Here is a 27,303-nt window from a genome sequence, read left to right as displayed (position 1 = left end):
ACGTGTTTATTTATCTGCTCCACATTTAAGTTATTAGATCGTAAAACGACAGTTTAATTTGAATTTTGAACGCATCTCTCTAAAAGTACGTATTAATTCCTAATGCATGACACGTTCTCTTCAATTTTTAGATCGTAACACAACCTATTTATTTTCAATTTCAACGGTTTCGTGTAAAGAACATATTAAAAGTGAATGTATAACAAAAATTCCTCGTCTCCTAAACGCTCTGCTGAATTTTAAGGCCATAAAAGAAAAGTTGTTTTCCTTGTGTTCGTTTGTGTTGTCTTTCGACAGAAGAATGTGTTAACGCAATGCAGTTTTAAGTTTGTTTTATCCGCTGCCGTACACCAAGTACAGTTCGGGAACCATATTGCATTTTGACTGAGCGCGACTAGACCGCTGATGCGTCCTTCAGGATAACGAATAGCAGAGTGATAGGGTAATAGTTATTATTTAAAACATGTTTTCTTTAGGGGGGTGGGGGCATATAATATGGTGAGGCAAGGGGCAAAATTTTTAATGTAAATAAGTTATACAAAACTGCAACCAGTCACTTTTTTGAATAATTATGTTTTATTCCAAGAAACGGTTTTCGAACCTTTTCAGGTTCATCTTCAGATGGTTTCAGGAAGTTATATCATTACTGCTAGCATAAGTCTCGCTGTCAGAGTGTAAATTAATATACGTAGTTTGTGTGAAAGTGTATGTAGTGATATAACAACTGGACATGAAAACAGAGGCAGACATATGGACACTAATCGAAAAAAGCCGCCTATGCTGTCGCAAGTCAGCACCCAGATTATGCTAGCAATAATGATATACCTTCCAGAAACCATCTGAAGAGGAACATGAAAAGGTTCGAAAACCGGTTCATGGAATAAAACACAATTATTCAAAAAAGTGGCTGGTTGCACTTTTGTATAACTTATTTACATTCAATATACAGTCACAGTTCTAAAATATGCGTAATGGATAAGCATAACACAATTTTTAAATCCGCCACTGCATTTATGTACATACAGTTGGTGACACTACCTCACTGCACAGCTGGACCCTACAAGCGAAAGAGTAACACATGTTCAAAGTGTGCAATATCACTTACGAAGTAATTAATTCATGAAACTTCCTGGCAGATTAAAACGGTGCGCCCGACCGAGACTCGAACTCGGGACCTTTGCCTTTCGCGGGCAAGTGCTCCACCAACTGAGCTACCGAAGCACGACTCTCGTCGGGTACTCACAGCTTTACTTCTACCAGTATCTCGTTGGGCGCACAGTTTTAATCAGCCAGGAAGTTTCATATCAGCGCACACTCCGCTGCAGAGTGAAAATCTCATTCTGGAAACATCCCCCAGGCTGTGGCTAAGCCATGTCTCCGCAATATCCTTTCTTTCAGGAGTGTTAGTTCTGCAAGGTTCGCAGGTGAGCTTCTGTAAAGTTTGGAAGGTAGGAGACGAGATACTGGCAGAAGTAAAGCTGTGAGTACCGGACGAGAGTCGTGCTTCGGCAGCTCATATGGTAGAGCACTTGCCCGCGAAAGGCAAAGGTCCCGAGTTCGAGTCTCGGTCGGGCATACAGTTTTAATCTGCCAGGAAGTTTCATATCAGCGCACACTCCGCTTCAGAGTGATAATTTCATTCTGGAAACATCCCCCAGGCTGTGGCTAAGCCATGTCTCCGCAATATCCTTTCTTTCAGGAGTGCTAGTTCTGCAACTTTCGCAGGAGAGCTTCTGTAAAGTTTGGAAGGTAGGAGACGAGATACTGGCAGAAGTAAAGCTGTGAGTACCGGACGAGAGTCGTCCTTCGGTAGCTCAGTTGGTGGAGCACTTGCCCGCGAAAGGCAAAGGTCCCGAGTTCGAGTCTCGGTCGGGCATACAGTTTTAATCTGCCGGGAAGTTTCATATCAGCGCACACTCCGCTGCAGAGTGATAATTTCATTCTGGAAACATCCCCCAGGCCGTGGCTAAGCCATGTCTCCGCAATATCCTTTCTTCCAGGAGTGCTAGTTCTGCAAGTTTTGCAAGAGGCCTTCTGTAAAGTTTGGAAGGTAGAAGACGAGATACTGGCAGAAGTAAAGCTGTGAGTACCGGACGAGAGTCGTGCTTCGGTAGCTCAGTTGGTGGAGCACTTGCCCGCGAAAGGGAAAGGTCCTGAGTTCGAGTCTCGGTCGGGCACACAGTTTTAATCTGCCGGGAAGTTTCATATCAACGCACACTCCGCTGCAGAGTGATAATTTCATTCTGGAAACATCCCCCAGGCCGTGGCTAAGCCATGTCTCCGCAATATCCTTTCTTTCAGGAGTGCTAGTTCTGCAACTTTCGCAGGAGAGCTTCTGTAAAGTTTGGAAGGTAGGAGACGAGATACTGGCAGAAGTAAAGCTGTGAGTACCGGACGAGAGTCGTGCTTCGGTAGCTCAGTTGGTGGAGCACTTGTCCGCGAAAGGCAAAGGCCCCGAGTTCGAGTCTCGGTCGGGCACACAGTTTTAATCTGCCAGGAAGTTTCATATCAGCGCACACTCCACTGCAGAGTGATAATTTCATTCTGTAATTAATTCATGTTCTACATGCAATGTCTGGATATCCAGGCCCTCAAGTCCTTCTGGTGTGATGATTTAATCAAAATGTTGGCCGTGTGATAATTTTCTATACGGTTTTCGAGTCAGTTTGGGTTACTAAGTTGTTCTCTGGGTCTTTAGAATAATTCATTCTGCTTATCACAATAATATCACTGCTCAATAATCACTATGTATTGAACATTAATGAATTGAGTAGCTTAAAATGTTAAATTGAGAGAATAAGTTGGTAATTTAACATATTACAAATTAATTACTCCACGTCAGAATGCTCAAAAGAACTAAAAAATAAAAGAAAAAAAACCACCTCTTTGACCTCAGAAACAGAATATAGTTGAGTGTATTACATAATCTCATAATCGATTATCAAAGCTAATTCGATGGCCTTACCTGCACTCTTTGACTGTAACCAAAATTTGCCTCAGGAGAATTTAATTTTTTTCCCTTATGTATAAGACATATTTATGACAATAGCTTAACGTTGCTGATCGCTTACTGATTTCATTGATATCATCCAATTCCTCTGAATTTGTATTTTAGGATTCCCATAAAAAATCCATATATTATACGTTGACACCACTTCAGTATTTTGTCCCATGTTTTGCTACCATGAACAGAGGATCGATTACTACTATAGATCTTACATCGATAATAGGTTTCATGAGAGACGTACTCATATGGCAAATTTCAAAACTGCAACATTAAATCGCGTTCGAATAAAGGAAGATTTTGGGTAATACTGATACTGAACTAAAAGACTATTTTGGAGGCTATCACTCATTCACACAGGTGCTGGAGGAGAAAAGATCAAGTTTTGACTTACACATGGTTGTGTGGTTTTCCTGGTGCAGTGCTAGATTTTGGCTGTGGAAGTCTCGGGTTTAGTTCCGGATACGAGTAATGACTTTTCCTTGTTTCATACAAACTGGTGCAGCCTAAGATCCTTTCAATTTGCTATCAAATCGAGTACAGGGAATGTTACCTGACCATGGGGCCGACACACTCCAACTCTTACAAGTAAACCTACCCTAGACATACACCTCGATTTTGATCGGCTGTGAATATGTTGTAGTGCAGACAAACATTTCTTTTATACATGCCGTATACGATCGTTAAAGGGGTGAAACCACCTCCTGAAAAATGTTAATTTAATGTCTCTGTAATGAATATTGCTGAAACGATAACACATATAAAAGTATTCACATGTAAGTTCTATGGATTTAATAGATTTGTCGATGAAATTATTTTTTTAAGTACCCTCCCGCCCACTATTCTGCAATTTGTCCGGACATTTCAGAAATAGTAAAACTTATAGCTTCGTTAATACCAAATTGAACCATATATGATGAAATGGTATTCCAAAGAATGACTGTGCCGTGAAACTGCAGCTGTCCAATGAGCTTGGTACGCAAAATCAAAGTGCATTCCGTACTTTCTGACCCAAACAGTTCTGCACTTCCCTATTATTGCGCAGATTTACAATACTGTTACAACTAAAACGCACACGTCATTTCAAATATGGCGTAATTAAATCAGAAATGATTACTACTTGGAAATAAACAACAAATACACAAAGAAAAACCCAATACAACACAAGATCTTTAAAATTACATGAAATTAAATGAAAATATGTAATGGATTCTCATTGCGCAGAAAGGAGGTGGTCTCAACACTCGCTAGTTCTACATTGTCTTTCACCACAATGACAAAAAAACTTACGCAACTACAAAATGGATTTACCTCTTGTAATTGCAAACAGTAAGGTAGTGGAATTGTTTGAATAGGACTGTAAATGAGCATACAACACTGGCGTGTATGAACAACAGCCACATCTACAACTGTATTCCGCAAGCCACTTTCTGGTGAGTCGCGAAGTGTTCTTTGTCTATAACTGTCACCTGACCCTTTCCTGTTCCTGCCGCAAAATGTCTGTGAAAAGAACATTTGTTGGTAAGCTTCCATGAGAGCTCGAATCCTAGTAATTTTACCTTCATGGTCTTTTTGTGCAATATACGTAGAAGGAAACAATATGTATCTTGACTCTTCTAGTACCGCAGGCTCTCGGAATGCCCTGTATAAACAGCACCACTTGTTCAGAGTTTGCCATTGAAGTTAGCCTCGAATCTCCGTGAAGTTTTCACGTTTACTGACTAAACCTATGACGACACTCGCTGCTCCTGTTTGGACCTCTCTACATCTCGCCTGCATTACCTGCAATGAGTTTCATGTGGACGTATCACATTAAATCGCTCTGTACACATACTTCTAGATCATTACACATCAAAAATATGTGGTGGTTTTCTGCCTGTGCGTAAAGACTAATTTCAGAAACTATTGTAGAGATTCCAGGAGAGCTTCTGTGAAGTTTGGAAGGTAGGAGACGAGGTACTGGCGGAAGTAGAGCTGTGAGGACGAGCCGTGAGTCGAGCTTGGGTAGCTCAGTTGGTAGAGCACTTGCCCGCGAAAGGCAAAGGTCCCGAGTTCGAGTATAGCCGGCACGGTAGCTCAGCGTGTTCGGTCAGAGGGTTAGCTGCCCTCTGTAATAAAAAAAAACTAAGTTAATAGATCAACAACGAACATAAAAGGGTGTCTTACGACGTCCGCCCCGACCAGATGCAACGAACGAAAACGAACAAAATGAAATTAAAAAAAAAAGTCTCGGTCAGGCACACAGTTTTGATCTGCCAGGAAGTTTTATTGCAGAGATTTTTATACAGTTTTCATTAAGAGGTACTAATTCACAAGCAAGATTGATGTATATATTTTATGAAGTTTTCGTGCAAATTGATAGAACTATGATATTATGTGTTAAACAAGTCATGCTTCCTAAGAACATTCCTGGTGTCTGATACTTCCGTCATTTAAGCTATACTGGAACTTGGAGTTGATACTCAGTTACTTAACGTTATTTATTTGCTGAATTTTCTTGATATTTCTACAGTGACCCGTGTACAAAATAACTGTCACGCCAGAAAAATCGTCTGGCCTAAGATACTTAGTGCTACCCATGCTAAGATTGTCCGTCTGCTAGTACTTTATGAGTGCAGCTGCATATAGTTGCTGTTGTGGAATGGGGTAATCATATGATACTGGCTCTTTCTGCCTATTCATTCGAAATATTTGACATGTGTTTATGTTTAAAGTTAAATGCCAGTCCGTACACAAATAGCCAATCTTCTGCATAGCTTCTTGTATTTCGACCTCTCTGCATACTGCAGCATCATTCACTAGGCTGTTTATTTTGATAGTGTAATTAATGATCATGTAACGCTCCCTTGGGGTAATCTCAAACTTACTGTTACGTGTAAAGATTTCTCTCCTTTAAGAGTGACCTGCTGTATCCTCTTTTCCAGGAAACCTTCGATATAATTACACAGCTTGGCAGATATTGCGTATGCTTGCATGTAAGTCATTAGGCGGCAATGTAGAACTGTATCTACTGGGTTCTGGAGGTCCAGGAACACATGTACCTGCCTGCCGGTAATTATTGCTTTCCAGACCGTATGGGAAGACACAGCAAACTGGTTCGGCGTGACTGATCCCTACACAGGAGATTGCCAGTTTTCGGAAATACCATTATAAACGAGCACGAAATGTACGAAACTCTATCAGAGGTCTACAGAAATGTATGCCTAAAGTGTTATATGTTAAATCGAAGACCCTTCTTATGAACTGGAGTAACACGACCTTTCTTCAGTCACCAAGATTGCTCTTCATCTCCAACGAACTATGATCTAATGCTGCTAAGAGAGGAGCAACTTGTTTCGGATATATTCAGTAGTAGACACTAAAGGAGAAATACTTACCGGTAACGTTGGAGGTTTCATCTGTAGGCTCTCTGCAGGCCCAGACAATTGAGTAGCTCTCGTAGTCAGTATCCAGAACCCAATAGGGACCCGTCACTGTTAAAACATAAAAAAGCAAACCTGTGCGAACACCGAAATGTACATATAACACTTTCAGTCAAAAAATACAATCCTTCACCTTACATTTAAAAGGGTTCCTAAAAACAATGAAGCTACTTCGTCGGTAGTAGCCATTGTCGTGTGCAAAATACGCCAAACTGACCTGTTACGCCTGGGAAGTGCACCGTGAATTTGGCCTCTCCGGATTCAGGGTCGTCCCACTCGGCCCAGCCGATGATGTCGTTGAAGACGCCCGCAGCCGTGCTGAACAGTCTGTTGTGTACGGTCACGTTGTTGTCGCCAGCCACTGTGTACTCCGCCGTGATGCACTGGCCGCCCTCCTCGAAGGGAGCGTCTCCCAACCTGGCGATCTCGTACCACACGCCCTGATACTGTACAGACGCACAGGAGGCTCAAAAATGGCTCTGAATACTATGGGACTCAACTGCTGAGGTCATTAGTCCCCTAGAACTTAGAACTACTTAAACCGAACTAACCTAAGGACATCACACACATCCATGCCCGAGGCAGGATTCGAACCTGCGGCCGTAGCGGTCTTGCAGTTAAAGACTGCAGCGCCTTTAACCGCACGGCCACTTCAGCCGGCCGCACAGGAGGTATAATGGTCAGTAGCTGTTCACAGCCACAATCGCAACTGCCATAACTACATCGGGTGTTACCTGAGAAGTATCAAACTTGGTGACAACGGGCTTGTCGCATGTGCTGACTCTGACAGTGCACTGTTGTGGGTCCTGTGGGGTGTCTGTGTAGCGACTCCGAGGCAGACCCAGGGCCTCCAGCCTGTCATTCACCTGCTGCTCCAGCTCTGCTGTCAGCTGGGCACTCTGTGACAGGATCCACGAGTTCTCTGCCAAACATACGATATGGATGAATTATCATTTTCCTTTGTTGCAGCTTTGTGTTGTTGTGGTATTCAGTCAAAAGATTGGTTTGATGCAGATCTCCATGCTACTCTATCCTGTTCAAGTCCCTTCATCTCCGAGTAGCTACTGCAACCTACATCCCTCTGAACCTGCTTACTGTATTCATCTCTTGGTATCCCTCTACGACTTTAACACCCATGCTTCCCTCCAGTCTAAATTTGTAATCCATTGATGGCTCAGAATGTGTCCTATCAACTCATCCCTTCCTTTAGTCAGGCTGCTGTTCTCCCCAATTCTATTCGGTACCTCCTCATTAATTATTTGATCTACCCATCCAATCTTCAGCATTCTTCTTCAGCACCATTTTTCAAAAGCTTCTATTCTCTTATTTTCAGAACTGTTTATCGTCCATGTTTCACTTCTATACATGGCTTCACTCTTTACAAATACTGTCAGGAAGGACTTCCTGACACTTAACTCTATACTCGTTGTTAATAAATTTCTCTTCTTCAAAAACGCTTTTCTTGCCATTGCCAGTCTACGTTTTATATCCTCCCTACTTCGACCATCATCAGTCACTTTGCTTCCTAAACAGCAAATTTCATTTACTCATTTACTATGTTACGTGCCTCATTTCTAGTCCCCTCAGCATCACCTAATTTAAGTCGACTACATTCCATTATCCTCGTTTTGCTTTTGTTGATGTTCATCTTGTATCTTCCTTTCAAGATACTGTTCATTCTCTTCAACTGCGCCTCCAAGTCCTTTGCTGTCTCTGACAGAATTACAATGTCATCGGTAAACCTCAAAGTTTTTATTTCTTCTCCCTGGAGTTTAATTCCTACTCCAAATATTTCTTTTGTTTCCGTTACTGCTCGCTCAATATACAGACCGAATAACATAGAGGATAGACTACAACCTAATCTCACTCTCTTCTGAACCACTGCCTCCCTTTCGTGACCCTCGACTCCTGTAACTGCCATCTTGTATCCGTACACATTGTAAACAGCCTTTCGCTCCCTATATTTTATCCCTGTCTCTTTTAGAATTTGAATAGTTTAGAAATCGAAAATTTCGATGGCCACTTTCGACCATTCATTCTTTCTGGAGGAACGACATATAGCTTAATGGATGATGAATACTGCAGTGCTCTAACACACTTGGTTCACTCATCTGCCGAGCTGAATGAAATTCGGCAGATAAAGCTTTGGCATTAAGCACATTTTACTTGTACGTGTTAAAATTATACACTCCTGGAAATGGAAAAAAGAACACATTGACACCGGTGTGTCAGACCCACCATACTTGCTCCGGACACTGCGAGAGGGCTGTACAAGCAATGATCACACGCACGGCACAGCGGACACACCAGGAACCGCGGTGTTGGCCGTCGAATGGCGCTAGCTGCGCAGCATTTGTGCACCGCCGCCGTCAGTGTCAGCCAGTTTGCCGTCGCATACGGAGCTCCATCGCAGTCTTTAACACTGGTAGCATGCCGCGAAAGCGTGGACGTGAACCGTATGTGCAGTTGACGGACTTTGAGCGAAGGCTTATAGTGGGCATGCGGGAGGCCGGGTGTGTGTACCGCCGAATTGCTCAACACGTGGGGCGTGAGGTCTCCACAGTACATCGATGTTGTCGCCAGTGGTCGGCGGAAGGTGCACGTGCCCGTCGACCTGGGACCGGACCGCAGCGACGCACGGATGCACGCCAAGACCGTAGGATCCTACGCAGTGCCGTAGGGGACCGCACCGCCACTTCCCAGCAAATTAGGGACACTGTTGCTCCTGGGGTATCGGCGAGGACCATTCGCAACCGTCTCCATGAAGCTGGGCTACGGCCCCGCACACCGTTAGGCCGTCTTCCGCTCACGCCCCAACATCGTGCAGCCCGCCTCCAGTGGTGTCGCGACAGGCGTGAATGGAGGGACGAATGGAGACGTGTCGTCTTCAGCGATGAGAGTCGCTTCTGCCTTGGTGCCAATGATGGTCGTATGCGTGTTTGGCGCTGTGCAGGCGAGCGCCACAATCAGGACTGCATACGACCGAGGCACACAGGGCCAACACCCGGCATCATGGTGTGGGGAGCGATCTCCTACACTGGCCGTACACCACTGGTGATCGTCGAGGGGACACTGAATAGTGCACGGTACATCCAAACCGTCATCGAACCCATCGTTCTACCATTCCTAGACCGGCTAGGGAACTTGCTGTTCCAACAGGACAATGCACGTCCGCATGTATCCCGTGCCACCCAACGTGCTCTAGAAGGTGTAAGTCAACTACCCTGGCCAGCAAGATCTCCGGATCTGTCCCCCATTGAGCATGTTTGGGACTGGATGAAGCGTCGTCTCACGCGGTCTGCACGTCCAGCACGAACGCTGGTCCAACTGAGGCGCCAGGTGGAAATGGCATGGCAAGCCGTTCCACAGGACTACATCCAGCATCTCTACGATCGTCTCCATGGGAGAATAGCAGCCTGCATTGCTTCGAAAGGTGGATATACACTGTACTAGTGGCGACATTGTGCATGCTCTGTTGCCTGTGTCTATGTGCCTGTGGTTCTGTCAGTGTGATCATGTGATGTATCTGACCCCAGGAATGTGTCAATAAAGTTTCCCCTTCCTGGGACAATGAATTCACGGTGTTCTTATTTCAATTTCCAGAAGTGTATTTGCCTAATATGATATTTTTCGATAGTCCCCTTCAGTTGAAAAATAGTCTAATACGTTATATGTGTGCGATGGTGAAAGCTGGGAATTGTCAGATTGAAAAGAGGTTATAGTTGGGATAAAGACTTCGCCATTCTGCACCGAGTAGTGTGCCACTCTCATGCAACCTTTAGGAGGGCCGAATTGCGATCATGCTGCGTCAGTTGGTCGATAGGACTGGCAGTTTCTTTTGTAAAATGTTATCAAGATGCGTTGTAAGCGTGTTGAAGATGATCATCGATTCACCCTTCTAGTCCAGCTACAAAACTTTGATCTATGCTACTTCGTGCTGCCTAATCAAATGAACCGTGAGTGGAATATCTTCGAATCACACATTTAACGAGTTTCTTATACAATGTACACATCAAAAATTACTTCATGCATACCCAGTTATCATTTTGCTTCTCCGTAGGTTGAGTGGAGTTTGTCTCATTTATTTAATTTCCAAAAAAATATTCAGCTTCGAGAACGGTATAGAGTAGCCAGGACGCGTATGAAATATAATATACGTAGTTTCTGTTTAGCAGGACAAAATGAGAGCATTCCAACAGTGCTGTTTAATTTGTTAATACTTTTGTATTGATGCAAAGTCTGTAGGTAACTGTACGTCCACTTAGAAATTTGGACGCTGTGCCACAGATGTAAGCGATAATTTCAAAAAAGTTGTCAAAAAACGTAAAATATGTTAACAATTAATAATGTCCTTTGTCTGTTTGAAGCATTCATGAATTTATTGCTTATAGCATTAAAATATTACACTGAGAGACTACGTCATAAACTAAGCAAATTATATGTGCATTGATTATCCCCATGGATGAATACGCAGCAGAAGCAAAGAATAACAGACGAATCCACACTTTTAACACCAAAAACTGTGTTAGTTAAATGTGTGAAGCAGTATCATAAACGATTTTCGAAGCATAGTCGATTGCTACACTTAACTCATTGACCCTAATCAAAATTTACATCAAGTGTGTCCCATATTTTTCGTATACGTAAGACACGTTTACGACAATAGCACAACAATGCTGATAGCTCACCGACTCCATTCATACCATCCAATATTTTTGAAATTGTGGTTTAGGACTTCTGTAAAAAAAATTCATATTTCGTACGTTAATGCTTGGTTAATAGATTATTTGATATTCTGCAACTCCGAAGTGAGGATCGATTACTACTATAAACCTAGTAGGATAACAGGATTAATGGGAGACCAATACATTCAGGTAAACCCAAAACTGTATAGCATTTCAACAAAGCAACATTGTGACTAGTTTTCATGCTGAATTAAAAGACAGTTTCACTGTGTAACATTTATCACGCAGATATTGGCGGTGAAAATGATTTACACGTACAGGTGACCGTGATGGTCTAGCAGGTAGAGTGGTAGAGTCTGGTCCTGAAGGCAAGGGTTTCAATCCTTGATAGGAGTGGCGAATTTTCCTTGTTCCACTCCCTCCAGAACGCCCACAGTTCCGTTCGGCCTGCTATCAAATTGGGTATTGGAGACCCTCCCCAGGCGTAAAATGGGACTAGCGCGATGGGGCTGTCACACTCTTTCCAGTATCACGGCGAGTGACAAGATGCACTTCATCTCGGTCAGGCCAGGCGCGTGATCACGGGTTCAGCTCAACAGACATTACTTTTTCTTTTTATTCATATAATTTAACCCACCTAAACTGATGTTACTAAATTATAAAACATGGCACTAAATTTTCCAGATCTTTGGAATTATTACATACATGCAAAATCTACTACTAGTTTTGATACCAGCACGAAAGTTACTTTAAAAGGAGACGCATTACACATAAATTTTCAGTTGCTTTAAAACCCGTAAAATTTCATTTATTTTGCACTGATGAAAAAAATTGGTATACCCTTCTAGAAGTTTCCAACGCGCTCAATATTTGTTGTAACAGTGCTTATGAAGAACATGAAATGATTACACTTACAGATCAATAGCACAATCGGTTCTCAGGTAACAGGTATCGACCCACGCTGAAACACCCATATTAGTACGTGGTTTAGCCTCCACGGCCGGTAATGCAGGCGCTGATTCTGCCATTCAGTCGATAGCAAAGATGGGGACTATTGTCATGGGATACGTTATATCACACCGGCTCCACCTGTTCACACAGTTTTGTACGAGAATACGAGTCACGCGCGTCACTTGATATCCCACACGTTCTCGGCTGAAAACAAGTATAGAGATGAAGCTTCCTGGCAGATCAAAACTATTTGCGGGACCAAGACTCGAACTCGGGACCTTTGCCTTTCGCGGGCAAGTGCTCTACCAACTGAGCTACCCAAGCACGACTGACTACCCGTCCTCACAGCTTCAATTCTGCCAGTACCTCGTCTCCTACCTTCCAAACTTCACAGAAGAAGGTTCGCAGAAGAGCTTCTGTGAAGTTTGGAAGGTAGGAGACGAGGTACTGGCAGAATTGACGGGTCGTGAGTCGTGCTTGGGTAGCTCAGTTGGTAGAGCACTTGCCCACGAAAGGCAAAGGTCCCGAGTTCGAGTCTTGGACCGGCACACAGTTTTAATCTGTCAGGAAGTTCCCTATCAGCGCACACTCCGCTGCAAAGTGAAAATCTCATTCACGTATAGAGATCTTTCTGGCTAGGGAAGTTGCTGCACGTACACAGCATGTCGGGTTTTACGGGCAGTGTGTGGGCGAGCAATATCCTGCTGGAACAACACATCACTTTCTTGTTGCAGCAATGGCAAAAGAACCGACCTGACAGCGTTCTGCACGTACCGAGCGCTGGTTACCGTCCCGTGCAGAAACACCAAAGTTGAACGAGAGTTGGGTCTTACCGCCCCCCTTGTTCAAAATGTTTAAATGTGTGTGAAATCTTATGGGACTTAACTGCTAAGGTCATCAGTCCCTAAGCTTACACACTACTTAACCTAAATTATCCTAAGAACAAACACACACACCCATTCCCGAGGGAGGACTCGAACCTCCGCCGGGACCAGCCGCACAGTCCATGACTGCTACCGCCCCCCTTACCACAATACCTAGGATGGGGCAAGCGTGTCTTGGGCCAGTGCATTCTACGAGACAGTGCTCACCAGGCAGACCTCGCACACGCGAACAACCATCACTTGTGTGGGTGCGAAATCCTGTTTCATCGCTGAAGATACGCTATCGCATATTCCAAGTTATCCTCTGATGGCACCAGTCGAGCCGTGCATGTTGATCCTGTGGCGTGAATGGAACACTGGCTATAGGTGTGCGTTCCCGTACCCTGTAACACCTCCGTTTTTTATCCCGACCTGATCAGGTCGAATAGCAGTCCAATATTTATTATTAACACGACCGTGAACCTAATGGGGCTGGCAATCGGAATTGACTGCTACGGAAGTTGTTACATTCCAGTTCGTTCTGCTCAATACTATAATGCTGAATGTCTGGTAATGAGGAACACCAGCACAGTTTTACTAATTACGAACTTATATTCTTCTCAAAACACAAAATAAACGAGATAGCCACTGCCTTCGTCATACATATCTAATTACGGCTAATCTCAGCACAGGCTTTCTTCATTTTCCATTATCGTCACACGCTAATCCATCACTGCATCCAACACTGCAATCCAAGGTTAGGCCGGCGCGGTAGACGCGAAACCAAATATCGGCACTAGTAACGTCACTGATCACTTTCGTAATGATACTTCTTCACTTTCCCGGTATTAATCTATTACATAGGGGTCTAACCAAGACGATGGCGACACCCTTCTCCGTTAAAGACCTGTATTTCAACAATGGCCTTCACACACACATATACCCGCCAACCACACTGGCGCAAGCCGGCCGCGGTGGCCGTGAGGTTCTAGGCGCTCCAGTCCGGAGCCGCGCTGCTGCTACGGTAGCAGGTTCGAATCCTGCCTCGGGCATGGATGTGTGTGATGTCCTTAGGTTAGTTAGGTTTAAGTAGTTCTCAGTTCTAGGGGACTGATGACCACAGCAGTTGAGTCCCATAGTGCTCAGAGCCATTTGAACCATTTGAACCACACTGGCGCATCTCGACACTCGCTCTCTCAACACGTCACAATCGACTGTTCGCCCTATCGACCTGTGTGAAGTGCAAAGTTATAGTAAGGGTCTATGGACCCCTTACCAGCCCCACTGCTAATAACCGGTTCGCAACTGTTTGTGTTGCCATTTCTGGGCTCAGAAGCCCTCTTACCTGTGCTGTGGTAGCAGTTAGATCTGTCACTGCTGCCCTTACAATACGACGATCCTGGCAGGCGTCTGTGCTTCGCGGACGTCTATAGCCTCGTCTACGGGCGTGAGAATGTTCATATGACCACTCATACCAGCATTCTTTCCCAACTGACACAGCACGTCCATCCTGTGCATCAGTTCTCCAAAAGGACCATCCTGCCCCTCAGAAGGCCACAATTTGACTCCTTTCGATCTCGCTCACTTGGCTGTAGGAAGCACGAGTGCGTCTTCGTGGCATTGTTGCCTGCTTGCTTCACACGCTTGCATCACATTGAGCCTTCTGGCTGTGAGCATTCTCTATTGAAAGGTAGACACAGATTGCGCTCTGGTAACTTTTCCACTTCGCTATCTGTTGGCGGGCGAATCTGAAACAGTTGTCAGCACATCTACTATCCCCCAAGGGGCATATGCCGTCATCGGATCGTAATCGACGTAGTCTTTCCAGGTGTTTTCTTCTGCAGTGTATTTCGCTAAGATGGCAGGCAGATTTGTGGAAATAATAGTGGACTCAGGTATGAGTGCTTCGACTTTAATATACGCGGGTTGTATCTTAAAAAGTGGCAACTATTTATTCACAACCGATACAAAAGAGTTACATGTTTGCACCTGTTGCTATCCTTCAAAGTAGTCACTAGCGTTGTGTAGAAGCTGCTGCCATTGACGTGGAAGGCGTAGTATACCATTAACATAGCCTGTTCTGTTGATATTGCGAATGGTGTGGTCTACTGCCTGTCGAATCTCTGGAACAGTTCTGAAGTGAATGCCACGAAGTGGTTCCTTCATCTTCGGAATCAAATCAAAGTCACAAGGCCTTAAACCCGGGGAGTATGGTGGATGGTACAGTACTTCCCAGTCCCATCGACCGAACAGAGCAGCCACAGCTTACGCTGTATGCTACCGCGCATTGTCGTCCAAAATGATGGGTGGGTTGCGCAGAAAGTGTCGCTGCTTCTTCCGCAAAGCTGGTCGCAGGTGATGCTCCAAAAACGAACAGTAACCCTGTGCATTGACGGTCTGCCGTGGGCCGTTGTTCCTGTTTCGGAAACATAGTGACACCGTTAAGTTTGACCTCTCGCTCATAAGTGACTGTGTTTCCCTCGATTGTGCGCAAGCCGGTGACGTGGGACGGGCGAGTCTATTTGCTCGGAGGTAAGGTAGGTATGTCAGCAACGTCTGCTTTCAGCAACAATAGTAGATTCCACTGCATAGTGTCTCCACAGCAGTGTTGCGGCTATCTAATTTCCAACCTACGTACAGAAGTTCTGCAAGGTTCGCAGGAGAGCTTCTGTAAAGTTTGGAAGGTAGGAGACGAGATACTGGCAGAAGTAAAGCTGTGAGTACCGGGCGTGAGTCGTGCTTCGGTAGCTCATATGGTAGAGCACTTGCCCACGAAAGGCAAAGGTTCCGAGTTCGAGTCTCAGTCGGGCACACAGTTTTAATCTGCCAGGAAGTTTCATCTTTAAATACATTTTATTGGCGCCAAGCATCACTTGAGGGAGAATGTAGGTTGTGGTAGGTCACGTACACTTGCAGTACTCAGTTTTTGTGAACGCCACCAATCGTAGGTTGGAAAGACTGAATAAATGTGTCAGATGTTGATCATGAATGTCTTTTGTGAATTGCTTACGATATCAGTACTGTGCTGGGAAGATATCAATATTCATAATTTATCAATATTTATACTGCAAACAGTTACACAACCGGACGGGAGAAGTGAACTTTGTTACGAGAGACGGGGAACACACTACGTCACATGACACTGAGGAAATAAAGAAGTTGGAGTTGTCGCATGATGGACTGAGCGCGTGGTCAGAGTTTATTTTTATCCACCCCAAGCAAAAATATGAGCATTTAGTTTGCAACTGAAGGAGCCGCCAGTTAACACATGGCTCTGAGCACTATGGGACTCAACTGCTGAGGTCAGTAGTCCCCTAGAACTTAGAACTAGTTTAACCTAACTAACCTAAGGACATCACAAACATCCATGCCCGAGGCAGGATTCGAACCTGCGACCGTAGCGGTCTTGCGGTTCCAGACTGCAGCGCCTTTAACCGCACGGCCACTTCGGCCGGCCAGTTAACACATCAGCAACCAGAGTAATTGATAGTAATGCAGTCTGCCCAGTAAAATCTTCCTGGAGGCTGGATTAATTTTATTTTTCATAGCAGGAGTTTTCATATTAATTTTTACTTTCTACATTCAGTCTACGAATGGTGACAATTAATCCACCTTGCATAAAGTTTTGCAGTCTTATCAAGTTCTGCGAAGCGTCTTATCTCTACTTGTGTTTTCTCATATTTTTTCCATACTATGAGGGAACCGAAACTGAGTGTATTTTATTTTCATTTATTATTACGCTTCACATTCAGTACACCGTGTACCTTTGTTCAACTCTTTTAAACATGGATTATCGCTATGTTGTACTAATGTAGGTATATCAGCAAACGCACGCAACTTGGTGAATTCAGATGGTCTTTCCTGGTTCAGCTTTGCAGCAGAGGAGAATGTCAGTTTAATTTAATTTTCGAAGCTGGCTTGAGTCGCCACCTCATCGGGTGCGACCTGCGTGGGTTTTCTTAACATATGCCTTCGTGATTGGTTCCTTCACACCAACGTACAAGGAACACGTTTGTTCACATTTTAGTCTTTGAACTGATGGAAAATTCTGAGCAAGAAGCTTTGTCTCTCCTGTCTTCTGACTGGAGGAGCCACGTGGTATTATTGAAAATTTCATTTTGTAGGTTGGCCGGCGCGCCCCCTTCAAGATGTTTTAACACTGGGTATGGAGGCGAGGTAGCTTGGATTTTTGTGCAGAGTTGATCAGTCGCAGAAAAATTGCCAATGCTGGTGGACGCTGAGTTCGATGTGCCGCTTCCGCGCTCGCTTAGATGGTGAATTTGGATGTCAGTTAGGTCAGACTTTTAAGTTACAAACTTTCTTTAACTTTAAAGGCTTTTGTGAGACGCCTTATGGTGTTCACGTGAGAGATAACTAGAGACCGAATTATATGCATTCGCATGTTGCATATGCATTTGTATATTTAGCTCCTCTTCACCGGTTATTGCATACCGCTATTTTAACTAAGAAGTAGTGACGATGCATATTTCCTCTCTATGTTTACAACATTTTAAAAATTTTGAAGGGTGGTCTCTAGATCGATCTAGTTTTGATGTCCCACAGATTGGCTGGCCCATTCACTAACCGAGAGGCCACCGCCTAGTGAAATCATTACAGAAGAGGAACAGGAAGACAGAGTCAGTGCTCCTGCGCCCGCGCTCCCGGTTTATCCCCTCCGCCGTCATACCGTACCCGTCAGCAACAATTAAATTATACTACGCAAGCTTTTAGTCGCACGTCCATTGTTTCAGTTTAGCTTTCTGTTTACCTGTACACAGCTGAACGTGTTTACGATGTGCAGTGTGTAACGCGTTGCGCGTCTTGCCCGAGGGAAAAGGAAACGTCGTTTCGTGGATAGCTCACCATCCTGGAATATTTACATATGACGGAATTGTTTTATATTGGCGAGTTTGCGAAAAAAGAACGTTTCGTGCAAAAAAAGTTTCAAATAGACGAGTATGTTAAGACAAGTCTTAATATCGCAGGAATGCAGCAGAAAGGACCACGATAACAACTTCTGCAAGTTGCAGTAGCAGGGATGTCCTAAAGTAACCAAAAATGTCTATTTAATGTGGATCTATATGAAGTATTCATTGCATATTCTTCTTCACAAACTTACAAACCCTATCCTCAAGGGCTGCCTGTGGAAATATTGCTTAAATCAAAATATATCAGATGAATCAACGTTGCGTAAAAATTACATACCAACAATTTACGTAAATGTTCTGGAAGAAATACGCAACGAACTCAAGGACAGCATTATCTGTATTTCAGTTGACGAAACTACAGGCACTTGTGGACGTTACTTTTCAAATTTAACTGTTGGTGCTTTAAAAGGTTGCTTTCTTCCTATTTAGCGGCCTGCAAAGAACGTGAAAAAGTGAATCATTTTACGACCGCCAGATTTGTGAATGAGAGTATTACAAAAATATTTCCAGGATCTTTTTCAGATGAAAGGGTGTTGGCGTTTATTTCAGACGCTGGTCCCTATACGATCAAAGCAGGAAAATCTCTCCGAGTATTTATCCCAATTTGAGTCATGTGACGTACTTGGCTCATGGAGTACATCCACTTGCTGAATAAGTACGTTGCACGTTGCGAATGTAAATAAGCTTATTTCTTACACAAAAAAGTGTTTCTAAAGCCTCCTGCTCGCATCAATACCTACAAAGAAAAACTACCAAATGTGCCTTTACGTCCCGAACCAGTGGTAACTCGTTGGAGTACATGGGTCCAGCTGTGTTTCATTCAATAAACATTTCGAGGCCATTAAAGGGGCAGCAAACGACTTCGATAGTGCAGAGGCTTTGGCAGTTTGCCAGTACAAGGAAGCGTTTAATGATTCCGGTATTAAAAAAGACATTGCCATGATTAGCACTTGTATTTCCCATTTACCTGCAAGTATTAAAAAGCTTGAAACTCAAGGATTGGCGTTGAATGAATCTATTCAGTTAATGAATAAAATTATTCCAGTTAACTACTCATTGCTGAAGGTATTCCCAAGAAAACTGAAAGTAAAGTTTGAAAATATTTTAAATAATAATCCAGGCTTTGAACCTTGGTGCCAAATTGATAGTTTTATTAATGGAACAGGCGAACTTTACCAGAAACAATAAGTGCCAACATAGCACCCAAATTCAAATTATGCCCAGTTACCTCAGTTGATGTAGAACGGTCCTGTGCTGCTTATAAAAATGTTTAGAGTGATCGAAGACACAATCTTACTACCGAACATTTGGAACAGTACTTGGTCGTTTATGTTTACAATAGGAGAAAAATGTAAAATAAATTGTGTATGATGCTTTGGTAAAGTAGTATTAATTAAAAGTTAATGCTGTTTAAAAAATTCATGATTGTATGATGCTTTTAAAATAAAATGTTATGGGTCAGTTTACGTTTCATTCGGAAATTGGATGCACTCAGCGACTGTGTGTGACTTATACATTATAGAGTGCAGCAATCAGTCGTCCTTTTTAGATTTTATTATGCAAGTCCAGATTTTGGCTACTAGCTAGTCAGTCTCAATGCGCTTTTTAATTCTCAATGCATGTAAGTCCCTGTTGTTCGAGCTTCAGTCACAGTATTAAAGAACTATGACTGCATTCGGGAGGACGACGGTTCAATCCCGCGTCCGGCCATCCTGATTTAGGTTTTCCGTGATTTCCCTAAATCGCTCCAGGCAAATACCGGGATGGTTCCTCTGAAAGGGCACGGCCGACTTCCTTCCCAATCTTTCCCTAATCCGATGAGACCGATGACCACGCTGTCTGGTCTCCTTCCCCAAACCAACCAACCAACTATGACTGACGCCCGAACAACAGGGACTTACATGCACTGAGAATAAAAAATACCACATTGAGAATGGCTAGCTACTAGCCGATATCTGGGTTTGCATAATAAAATCTAAAAAGGACGACTGATTGCTACACTCTATAAAAATATAAATATTACGGAGTTTTTGCGCGTGCCCCTCTGTGTGCGATATATCTCGTAGTTGGTCCTGTACATATCGATTGTTTCGCTGGTACTCACTCGCATCGCGTCCGCTTGTTACCGACAACAGTAGCAAAGAAGGAACAATTCTTGAAACACGATAAGCGTCCACATTTTGCAATTTTTAGCAAATAATCCCAGAAAGGCCCGCTTCATAGCCGGCCGCGGTGGCCGAACGGTTCTAGGCGCTTCAATCCGGAACCGCGCGACTGCTACGGTCACAGGTTCGAATCCTGCCTCGGGCATGGATGTGTGTGATGTCCTTAGGCTAGTTAGGTTTAAGTAGTTCGAAGTTCTAGGGGACTGATGACCTCAGATGTTAAGTCCCACAGTGCTCAGAACCATTTGAACCATTTTGAACCCCCTTCATAACCTCTAACAGAAAGTATTCAGAAAATGATATCAGCGTTGTAAATGTGCTCCGATTTTTCGCGTGGCCGGCGCTCTTCCTCGTAACTGATATGCACAGGTTCGACTCTGAGATATAATGCACGCAATAACTACCATGTTTTTTTTATTATTTGACCTTCCATATTTCGATACTTATCTTGCATTTTTAAGCATTTTTCATGCATATTTGCGCGCATACTTTAAAGTTTTTATGATGCATATAATCCGGTGTCTAGTGATAACCTATGATATCGTTTAACTAGATTCATACAGGGCCGAACGTGTTCCTTTTCCAGTCATGATTCGCTTCGTGTATCGTGATTCTGATTAAATTTACGTTTCTTTTTGCTGCGAGTCCCTAGACAATGCTGATAATTCTATTTCTGCTAGAAATCGTGTATACTACCATCTGTTATCCTTTGAGTATTTAGAGTCTTTGGTGTGAGCACATGAGCATCCAAAAATTCTCGCTGAGTAATAGTGATTAATGCAGTTTAATGTCACAGAACCATAGTGTTAGGATTTTGTAGGTGTTTCACGTGTAATGACGTTCAGGAGTACGCTCCATTTTGTTAATATGTGTCCTTCAAGCTTCAAGTTAGTTCGTTAAACTTTCACCAGTGTGCATACCAGCACACCCTTCTTCTGGTAATCACTGTCCTCATGTACCTTGTCAGAGAAAGACTCAAGCATTTAGTAACGTCTGAAGGAACGAATCGTGGAGGCACATGTTAAAAAAAAAACTCATCCCATCCCATAAGTTGGTGCCTCAAGCCATAGGACGATCTGAACCCCGGTGGTTAGATTTCCATTGCGGGGTTTTCTTTGTGATAGAACCTAGGGCTAAATTCAGGTAATATTTCTGGAACTGCAGACAATTTGGCATTCAGTGGAGGTTAGATGTTAAGCACTGTTTTGTTCAGTACCAGTTCTTGGCCAAGGAGAGAGATTTTAATACTGCAAATGTGCCGCCCAGCAGACACAGTTTACAATATATGTCGTTTTGGATAGTGCGTGAACAGAGGACTTCTTTCAGCGTTATTTTTGTGAAAATACATTTACGCAGATGAATGTCAAGTTTAGCAAAGCTGGTTCAACATTCTGAAATACAATCTAGGGTGTAGTAGCTTGGTTCCCAGTCCGATCAGTATTCTCGCTTGCAAGCACACCAGAAAAAGTCTGGTTTTGTAACAAATTTATTCATATCAGCTACGACAGCTACGAAGAACTCTAGATGTAAACTTACCAATCACTAACACTGTTCACTTCGAGCTTACCATGGTTAACCCTATGAGTAATATTGGTGCGTTAGCGGTATTTTGTTGTGTTGGATTGTCATTGTGCAAAAAGGAGGTGGGACCCAATAGTCGCTCGTTACCCACTGCCTTTCACCACTGTCTTGTATGATGTACCCAAGTACAGATTCTTTTTTTTTTCCTTACAACTGCAAAAGGAAAATGCAAGAATTAATTGAATGCAGCTTTGTATGTTCGTACAACACTTCCGTGCATGAATAAGGACTACATCCTAATTTGTCGTTCGCAGATTGCAGGCCACAAGGTTTTCTGTGTTTAAGAGTGTTAACTATTCTAGTTTGGTTGCAGTTCCAAGTTACATTCGTGGCTACGCAGTACTGAGAAGGCCTTTATCTGTTGGAGATACTAGCCGCTCAGCAGACATTATCATGTACAAGGAATCAAGTAAGATCAACCCGAATTATGTTCAATGACGATGTTTAACTTTGCGGGTGGGGTTAGCTTGGTAATGCTTTTTGGTGTGGTTCCGCGCGTAGGTATTCGATCGCGTATTTTCGCGTATTTCAATAGGTGCAGATACTTTGCGAATTAAGGATTGCTTGGAAGCTGGTGATAGCATTATACACTCCTGGAAATGGAAAAAAGAACACATTGACACCGGTGTGTCAGACCCACCATACTTGCTCCGGACACTGCGAGAGGGCTGTACAAGCAATGATCACACGCACGGCACAGCGGACACACCAGGAACCTCGGTGTTGGCCGTCGAATGGCGCTAGCTGCGCAGCATTTGTGCACCGCCGCCGTCAGTGTCAGCCAGTTTGCCGTGGCATACGGAGCTCCATCGCAGTCTTTAACACTGGTAGCATGCCGCGACAGCGTGGACGTGAACCGTATGTGCAGTTGACGGACTTTGAGCGAGGGCGTATAGTGGGCATGCGGGAAACCGGGTGCACGTACCGCCGAATTGCTCAACACGTGGGGCGTGAGGTCTCCACAGTACATCGATGTTGTCGCCAGTGGTCGGCGGAAGGTGCACGTGCCCGTCGACCTGGGACCGGACCGCAGCGACGCACGGATGCACGCCAAGAACGTAGGATCCTACGCAGTGCCGTAGGGGACCGCACCGCCACTTCCCAGCAAATTAGGGACACTGTTGCTCCTGGGGTATCGGGGAGGACCATTCGCAACCGTCTCCATGAAGCTGGGCTACGGTCCCGCACACCGTTAGGCCGTCTTCCGCTCACGCCCCAACATCGTGCAGCCCGCCTCCAGTGGTGTCGCGACAGGCGTGAATGGAGGGACGAATGGAGACGTGTCGTCTTCAGCGATGAGAGTCGCTTCTGCCTTGGTGCCAATGATGGTCGTATGCGTGTTTGGCGCCGTGCAGGTGAGCGCCACAATCAGGACTGCATACGACCGAGGCACACAGGGCCAACACCCGGCATCATGGTGTGGGGAGCGATCTCCTACACTGGCCGTACACCACTGGTGATCGTCGAGGGGACACTGAATAGTGCACGGTACATCCAAACCGTCACCGAACCCATCGTTCTACCATTCCTAGACCGGCAAGGGAACTTGCTGTTCCAACAGGACAATGCACGTCCGCATGTATCCCGTGCCACCCAACGTGCTCTAGAAGGTGTAAGTCAACTACCCTGGCCAGCAAGATCTCCGGATCTGTCCCCCATTGAGCATGTTTGGGACTGGATGAAGCGCCGTCTCACGCGGTCTGCACGTCCAGCACGAACGCTGGTCCAACTGAGGCGCCAGGTGGAAATGGCATGGCAAGCCGTTCCACATGACTACATCCAGCATCTCTACGATCGTCTCCATGGGAGAATAGCAGCCTGCATTGCTGCGAAAGGTGGATATACACTGTACTAGTGCCGACATTGTGCATGCTCTGTTGCCTGTGTGTATGTGCCTGTGGTTCTGTCAGTGTGATCATGTGATGTATCTGACCCCAGGAATGTGTCAATAAAGTTTCCCCTTCCTGGGACAATGAATTCACGGTGTTCTTATTTCAATTTCCAGGAGTGTATATTACTTTATTCATTTCCTGGTACGGTAAATTGAAAGATGCTACCCTCCTCAGAAGCGTAGACGTAATTATCCTAAAGAGTTAGGATTGGGTATTTCATTAATTATCTTACAAGTGATCGTGAAAGCAACAGCTGCAATTGTAGGTTGAAATATCCCTACAGGTTCTAAAGGGTTGAAAATGTAAGTTGATTAAACTCATTTCTCACCATTCAGTTTTATCGAGAACCATATAATTATTTGTAACCCGTCCATTGGAACATGCGATGCTGGTTGGCTCTCATTTTGTTTTCTCTTATGTAAACGAACAGTGGTCACTGTGATAGCTAACTCTATGGCTACTATGCTATGCTTGAGGCACAATAGTAGAAAACAGAAATTGTATGCATGTTAGTTAATGTTACAGGAACCGAGAGTAGTATGGTTTTGTGTGATTTAATGCTGGGCGTTCTTACGACACTTGTTGTTGTGCTGCCTCGCTAGATCTGTTACAGTAATATGTACATAGCGAAGGTAGACCTTTGTTAAGAGATTTTTTGGCTACAATAATTAACTATTTTCTGTATTCCACATTTATGTACACACGGCTGTGGGCACGACCCCATTGCATCGCTAGACCCTACAAGCGAAAGGGTAACACATGCTCAAAATGTTCAATATCACTTACGAAGTAATCCATTCATGTACTACAAGCAACGTCTAGATATCCAGGCCCTCAAATCCTTCTGTTTTTCTGAAGTTATGAAATTGTGGCACGTGTGATTGTTTTCTATACAATTTCTTTTTAGAATAATTCATTCTGCTTGTCAGTATCAGTGCTTAATAATCATTACTTATTGGGAGTAGTCTGTGATTTTGAAACACACATGCCACTTTGAACGTAAATGAGCTCAATGATTTAAAATGGTAGTTTGAGAGAATAAGTCATAAACATAATGCAAATTAATTATCCCCACGAAAGATTTTTGAGCAGAAGAAAAAAATAAAAGAAGAAACCACAACTTTAACTTCAGAAAAAAAGAACTTGACTGTGTTCAATAACTTCATAATCGAATATTAAAGCTAAAACGATCGCAGTACCTGAAATCTTTGGTCATAACCAAAATTCTCATCAAGTGAATTCCATTTTTTTTATTGCACATAACACAAATTTATGACAATAGCCTAACATTGCTGATCACTCACTGCTTCAGTTGATACCATCCTCTGAAACTGTGTTTTAGGATTCCTGTAAAAATACATATTTCTGATGTTGAAACCACTTCAATACTCTATCCCACATTTTTCTACCATGAACTGAGTATCGATTGGTACTATAGACTTTAGTTGGATAATAGGTTTCATGAGAGACCAGCTCACGTTGTAAATTCAAAAATTGTATCACATTTGAACAAACGAAGATGTTGTGAAACATTTGAAGTGAATTGAAATAGTGTTTCGAAAACTAACACATACTCAGGGGGTGCTGAATGAGAAAACTTCATGTTTTACTGGCAGGTAGAGCGCTACACTTAGAAACTGGAGGTCCCGGTTTCAATCCCTGGATAGGTGATAGGATTTACCTTCGTTCCAGTCCTTTCAGGATGGCCCCAGGTCCATTTAGCCCGCTATCTAACTGAATAGGTACTGGGTATGTTTCCCGGGGTACAAGTGGGACGGGAAGATGTAATCGCCAGCTTTCCGCTTCCCCCTCCTAGTGTCGTGGCAGCTGAAAGGTTGCACTTAACCCTTAGCCAGACCTGACTCCTGTTCACGAGTTCAGAGCCACATGCTTTACGTTTACTTGTTAAACATACTATTAGAACCGAAATGCAGCCACTGAATTAATATTACTAATATATAAATCGTAATAGTAAATTCTTAACTACTTCAGAAATACAACATATTCGCAAAATCTAAGACAATTTTTGGAATCAATACGAAAATTCCTTTAAAATGAGAACATTACACATAACCTGTCAATCGTTTTAGATTTCTTACAAATTTCAATTATTTTATTTAACTAAGATGGTATACAGGTTTGTGCTCTCAAGCATTAATATATATTCAAAAAAGTTTAGTGTGCAACAGAAAGACTGTTTAAGTTAGTAGTAACAGAAATGAAAACAGCACTAGCTTTTAGGCATGGATGTCTATACGAGGGTCACTTAATAAGTAATGCCCCAAATTTTTTCTCTGAACATATCTGTTGCTAAGAGCCAGACGATATACATTAACATGTCTCGTCCATGTCCTATTTTTCTACGTAGCCTCCATCACTTTCTACGGCTGTACGCCATCGTTGCGGAAGAGCATGTATTCGCTGCTGATAAAAGCTCTTGTCCTGACACTCTCATCATCTTCAAAGTGTGTTCCCTGTAGAGAATCTGTAAGTGGCACAAATACATGGAAGTCGGAGAGTGCCAGGTCTGGACTGTAGGGCGGATGAGGTAGTGATGCCGGCCGCTGTGGCCGAGCGGTTCTAGGCGCTTCAGTCTGGAACCGCGCGACAGCTACGGTCGCAGGTTCGAATCCTGCCTAGGGGATGGATGTGTGTAATGTCCTTAGGTTTAAGTAGTTCTAAGTTCTAGGGGACTGATGACCTCAGATGTTGTCCCATAGTGTTCAGAGCTATTTGAACCATTTTTTTGAGGCAATGATGTCCCACCCAATTTGGCGACTTGTTCCTCGGTTCTCAGACTTGTGTGTGGGCGTGCATTATCGTGTTGGAGCAAGATTTCTGCTGGATTCTTGTCCGATCAAACACGTCGGAAACGGTTCTTGAGTTTCTTCAGACTCTTCAGGTATGCCTCTGAAGTGATGGTTGACCCTCTTGGCATCACATACACGAGAATGACGCCATCATATTCCCAGAAGACTGTCACCACGAGGTTTTTGACAGAATGGGTTGTCTTGAATTTCTTCTTTTGTGGTGAATGAGGATAATGCCACTCTATGGACTGACTTTTGTTTCCGGCGCAAAGTGGTGCACCCAGCTTTCGTCCCCCGCAACACAGAAAGGCCTCTCCGTCAGTCTCAAAAACGCTCCAACAATTCACATGAAATGGCCTTTCTTTGAATCCCCCCTGTGAGCATCCGTGGACCTCATCGTGAGCACCTCTTTGAATATCCGAGAGTCTCCATCGTTGCAGACGCACTTCCAATGCTGACCGACAACTGTAGAGCCAATTGTTGGGTTGTGATGCGCCGGTGGACACGAATAATGGCACCCGCACGACCCAGCATGTCTGGAGCAGTGGCTGTGACAGGACGTCCCGAACGTGGCTGATCGTGGAGCTCTGTTTTTGCATTCCTGAGGTTGTAACTTTCTTTACCCGTCGTGCAACTGTACTCCTATCAACTGCATCATCGCTACACACTGGACACAAACGTTTGTGGATGTTCAACACGATTTCTTTTTCTGCACACAAGAATTCAATAATAGCACGCTCCTTGTAACGTGAGTCGTATGTAGACGCCATTTTGGCGCTTTACTACGACTCTGCCAGCTGTTAGAACGGTTCGAAAGTTCACAGGCGCAGAGAACAAACATCAAATGTGAAGCACCAACAAGTACGTTTGTCTCTGCATGTTAATGGCTTTTTTAAAAAAATATGGGGCATTACTTATCTAAGGGCACTCCTACTTCGTATTGCGACATCACATCCGTTAAACTGGTGGCGAGATGAGAGTCTTGAAACACATTTTGGAGAG

The 27,303-nt window shown here is 43.8% G+C and overlaps 1 protein-coding gene across 1 annotated transcript in view; it reads right to left on the bottom strand.

The window, feature by feature from the left end:
• Positions 1-27,303, bottom strand: part of LOC126190534 (uncharacterized) — a 121,603-nt gene that overhangs the window by 68,435 nt on the left and 25,865 nt on the right. Inside the window, exons 4-6 of the mRNA XM_049931031.1 lie at positions 7,161-7,348; positions 6,644-6,872; positions 6,382-6,501 (exon numbers count right to left, since the gene is read on the bottom strand). Of these exons, the coding sequence (XP_049786988.1) occupies positions 6,382-6,501; positions 6,644-6,872; positions 7,161-7,348 (537 nt within the window). The remainder of the gene's footprint in view (positions 1-6,381; positions 6,502-6,643; positions 6,873-7,160; positions 7,349-27,303) is intronic.

The sequence above is a fragment of the Schistocerca cancellata genome, chromosome 1, assembly GCF_023864275.1.
Source record: "Schistocerca cancellata isolate TAMUIC-IGC-003103 chromosome 1, iqSchCanc2.1, whole genome shotgun sequence".
Classification (NCBI taxonomy): Eukaryota; Metazoa; Arthropoda; class Insecta; order Orthoptera; family Acrididae; genus Schistocerca; species Schistocerca cancellata.
The sequence above is the reverse complement of the archived record's forward strand: the minus strand, read 5'-3'. Positions and strand labels throughout refer to the sequence as shown.